Source organism: Alosa sapidissima, chromosome 23, assembly GCF_018492685.1.
Source record: "Alosa sapidissima isolate fAloSap1 chromosome 23, fAloSap1.pri, whole genome shotgun sequence".
Taxonomy (NCBI): Eukaryota; Metazoa; Chordata; class Actinopteri; order Clupeiformes; family Clupeidae; genus Alosa; species Alosa sapidissima.
The window spans coordinates 27,499,920-27,504,919 of NC_055979.1; the positions used below are offsets into that span (position 1 = coordinate 27,499,920).

Sequence of the window (5,000 nt, forward strand, 5' to 3'; positions counted from 1 at the left end):
CCAAACCACTAGGCTTTTTAAACACAGAACACACACACACACACACACACACACACACACACACACACTTTACTGTGTTCACACCAAACCACTAGGCTTTTTAAACACAGAACACACACACACACACACACACACACACACACACACACTTTACTGTCCTCAGGCTTTTAAAAAACAGGGCAAGCTCTTACGAAGCTTTTAAAAGGCGATTGTAAAAACACTTCCTGTGCTGCGCGAGCATTGCCGTGGCGACAATGATGCGGGGGCTGGCGTGGAGACGCCCAGCTGGGTGTAAATGCTCTCTGGAGTGCTTGTCACTGTAACCACGGCTACGCTGGCACATGTCCGAGCAGAGGAACACCCCCACCCCCAAACGGGAGAAGAGACGGTGAAGAGCTGATGGAGAGACACACTGACCAGCTGAGAACTGAGCCAGACCTGGGCCAGAGACACGCCACATCCGGCACAGCATCAAGTAAGGGATAATCTATAGAACGCCGGTCATTATGTAAGGGATAATGTATAGAACGCCGGTCGTTATTGGGAAAATAAGTCCCGAGAGGGTGAACCGGATGTGACGCGCAGCGGAGGGGTCTTGTTCCACCCTGAAGGGACTTATTTTCCCAATAATGACCGGCATTCTATACATTATCCCGCTTATTACACGGCTACTTGCCAAAAGAAAATAATAAACTCCCCACGGTATGACTTTAGCCTACATAGCCTAGCCTATTTGTTACTATTCATCGTGGCATTTGCTGAAACAAATAGTTCGCAACAACACACGTTAAACTTGAATCAAACATTCTTTAGAACACAGCTGATCAACCGTCTGCTTTAACTTTTGAATGCAATTCCGGTCCTTGCGTAGTGATATAAAAGACCTGAATTAGAAGCACAAACTCCGTTGCCATTGACAGCGGTCATTATGTTTTTCAGAGGTCCTTTCCTCGGAAATAATGACCGCTAGAACTTTGGGAAATCCCATTCAAGTCAACGGAGCATTCTACTTGCCTTGTGAAGAGCCGTGTAATAATATACATTAACCTACGGCCTCCTGGGGCTTATTGCTTAATTCTAAAACTGATAGTTCCGGTCCTTGATTGTGATTGGCTGAATCGTGTTCAATGCCGTTGTAAATTCCAGCATAAACATACACATTGACCGCATTTCGTTCTATATTACTGTGCTGCTACTTAACTTAACTGCGTAACTGCGTCTAGATGTTGCTTGGTAACCATTCAGATAGAGGAAATATATTTATTGGCGGAAGAATGATTATCTATGAATAAATTGTTACATTTCTCGTTGCTGTGCCTTTATTTTATGAAATCTTGCCAGATACGTAGTAACCATTTTAGAAAAGCCACTCAAGTCTGTAGGTTGCACTGACTTTAGGACAGCTAACATCATGAGAAAAGAGGGGACTGTCAGCTGTTTTATAAATTAATTCTTACATCCTGTGAAGAGAGTCTCTAGATGAATGTACAGTTTTATGTGACGACAGGGAACTGTCAGCTGTTCTATAGATTAATATATGTGTCATGTGAAGAGATGGAAGAGACAGTCAGCTGTTCTGTATATGTCATGTGTGTCTCTATACAGTAGATTAATGTACATATAGATTAATATAGATGTCTATAGATTAACATACAGATTCTTTGTACAGAGCATACCGTGGGCTACTGGTTAGCGCTTCGGACTTGGAACCGGAGGGTTGCCGGTTCGAACCCCGACCAGTAGGCTTGAGCAAGGCACCTAACCCCTCACTGCTCCCCGAGCACCGCTGTTGATGCAGGCAGCTCACTGCGCCGGGATTAGTGTGTGCTTCACCTCACTGTGTGCTGAGTGTGTTTCACTAATTCACGGATTGGGATAAATGCAGAGACCAAATTTCCCTAACGGGATCAAAAGAGTATATATACTTATACTATATATACTTTTATATATATACTGAGGAATCAGAAATGGCAGGACACTCAGGAGGGCAGGAGACTCATAACCGATTGGAGCTGAAATGGGAACTAAAAAATTAACACTAAATGAGGGGGTGCCGTGTGGGTAACTGTGCGTCCTGCACTTTGCCACGAAAAGATAATTACATTGTTGTGAAATAAAAGCATAACTGACGCATTGCCTCACCTCTTTAATTTTAGTTAAGTTTAATTCCACCGTTACCATAGCAATAGCTACGATAACAGTGCATCAGCAGAGAGGAAGTCATATGGCAAATAAACAAACAAGCATATTTTTTAGCTTCATTTGAGCATACAGCATGTGAAGTTGCAGATCTCTCCTCGATCATTAAGAGAGGAGCCTGATCTCGTTTACCCAAAATAGCTGTTCGGGGGTGTTGGCAAGATGGCTCCCGAGTGGCGACTTGCCTTTGAGGACTTTGAGAGGAAACATATAAAGCAGAGACAAGGACAGACACACAGAGAAAGATGAACAGAGTGAAAGAGTGAACCAGAGAAATACTCTGAACAAGAGAGAGAGAGAGAGAGGAGAAGAGAGGAGAGGAGAGGAGGAAGAGGAGGAAGAGGAGGAAGAGGAGATAAATAAGAGAGAGAAAAAAAGAGAAGGAGGAGGAGAAAAGAGAGAGATGAGGGCTCCTCTGTGGGTGAGAGAGAAAGAGAAAGATAGAGGGAGAGGAGGAGGAGACAGAGAAAGAGACAGAAACAGAGAGAAAGAGGAGGAGGAGAAAGAGAAGGAGATAGAGGCAGAGAGGGAAAAGGAGAGAGAGGAGTGTGAGAGAAAGAAGAGAAGAGAGAGAAAGAGCAGGAAAGAAAGGAGGAAAAAGAGAACAGGAGAGAAAGAAGAGGAAGAGTGAGAGAGAAAGAGCAGGAGAAAAAGGAGGAGGAGAGAGAGAGAGAAAGAGCAGGAGAGAAAGAGGAGGAGGAGAGAGAGAGAGAAAGAGCAGGAGAGAAAGAGGAGGAGGAGAGAGAGAGAGAAAGAGCAGGAGAAAAAAGAAAGAGGAGAGAGAAAGAGCAGGAGAAAAAGGGGGAGGAGTGAGAGAGAAAGAACAGGAGAGACAGAAGAAGAGGAGTGAGAGAGAAAGAACAGGAGAGACAGAAGAAGAGGAGTGAGAGAGAAAGAGCAGGAGAAAAAGGAGGAGGAGAGAGAGAGAGAAAGAGCAGGAGAGAAAGAAGAGGAGAAGTGAGAGAGAAAGAGCAAGAGAAAAGGAGGAGAGAGAGAGAGAAAGAGCAGGACACAAAGCAGGAGAGAGAGAAAGAGCAGGACACAAAGCAGGAGAGATGTGTGTGTGGGGGCGGTCAGCACGTACCGTCCTCTGTGGGTACGTAGATGTTGAGGTACAGGCAGTCCTCGCTCTGGTCCTGCACGTAGGTGACCACCGTGTCCAGGTTGGCGGTGAACCACACGGGCAGCATGTCGTTGAGGAGGAAGCGGTCCTCCAGGAACTGCGGGCAGACAGGGGCAAACTGCGTGGCGTTGCGGATGCCGGGCCAGGACAGGGGCGGCTCGGGCGGCTGGAAGCGGTGCTCGCCGGTAGGGGGCAGTGCGTAGGGGATGCCCAGGTACTGCTCCACGGGGCCCAGGATCTCGTTGGGCAACGCGGTTTTTTGCCCCCGCAGCTTGCCGTAGTTTGTGGTAACGATAGGGTGCTGCTGGGCCGTCGCCGTTGACGACAACCACGTCGCCGCCGCCGCAACACACCACACCAACAGGTGCACGCCGGTCGCCGGGGCAACCGACGTTGACGGTATCCACGGCAACTCCCCTGATCTCGACATGGTCCAGCAGTGAGGTCAGCAGAGCTGGACGTGGCTTAGGTCCTCCCTGTGTGTGAAGCCCCTCCCTCTCAGGCTGTGATGTCCAGTGGACAGATGCTCCCACCAATCAGATTCCAGATTCTGACACCCCCCATTCCAGGTGGGCGGAGCTCAGGGTGTGTGTGTGTATCGGGGTGTTACTCCACAGAGAAGAGCGAGTGTGTGGATGTTCGTCTCATCCAGTGTCCAAACACCTCCAGGTCAACACGCAGACCTGCAGCACAGAAAACATTGACATCAGTAACAACTCACACACACACACACACACACACACACACACACAACACACACACACACACACACACACACACACACACACACACACACACACATACATTCACACACACGCACACACCACAGATCAAGGCCGTAGTCATGATGTCAACATTGGGGGGGGACCAAATCTGTGGTGGGGTCTGAGGGACCCCCAAACAGAATTTTAATACATTTCCTACCATGCAAAAATATTATTAAAAATCACAAACAAGTCGTTAGTTAGGTCAGTCAATTAGGTTATTCCAAACTTTTGACGGACATAGGCATGGCATGGATGGATTATGAACCCCTGGACACAGATGCCCCCCCCCCCCTTTGGTGAGTTTTGTGAAAAGAGAAGGGTGGAGAAGAAGCAACTTCACACAGAGGCTTGGGCTTCAGGGCCCCCTGAGCTCTTGGGCCCAGTAAGCCCATTCAGTAATCCATCACTGGACCCGTGACTCCATTTGTGTTCAAAATGTATACTTTAAAAGAAATTACAAAGTAGAGTATCTTTTGATAACCTCTATATTACACAGAATGTGGTTCTTTGACTTATTACTTACACCTGAAGATTTTTTTTAAACTAAGGCTCAGACTCATAGGTTTGGAGCCTAATAAGATTTTGTCTTTTAGTTTAGATTTTATTATGCTGGCGGCTAATCACACAATTTTAACGTAGTTTGAAAGGGACAGGATTCAGGAAAAGGCTACTAAGACAGGCCCCTCTTCTGTCTGACTCACCTCATGTTACCCCTGTATGCATTATAGACTAGCTTCTGACAGAAATTACATTTTGTGCCAACATGTAGAAACACTAGGCCTAATACAGCCTTTAATTGGTGAATGGAGGTGCAAATTCATTTCTTTGGTTATTGTCCGCGATTCACATTAACTGTAGGCTATCACATATTGTAAACATTTTTTCCAACTTGTGTGCCGTCGCCACATTTG

General features: G+C 46.7%; 1 protein-coding gene across 3 annotated transcripts in view; it reads right to left on the reverse strand.

Annotated features, from left to right (window-relative positions):
* The window catches only part of nlgn4xa (neuroligin 4 X-linked a), a 113,242-nt gene that overhangs the window by 83,089 nt on the left and 25,153 nt on the right, over positions 1-5,000 (reverse strand). For all 3 annotated transcript variants that reach the window (XM_042080669.1, XM_042080668.1, XM_042080667.1), the window contains exon 2: positions 3,284-4,005. In XM_042080669.1, the coding sequence (XP_041936603.1) occupies positions 3,284-3,752 (469 nt within the window). In that variant the 5' untranslated portion in view covers positions 3,753-4,005. The remainder of the gene's footprint in view (positions 1-3,283; positions 4,006-5,000) is intronic.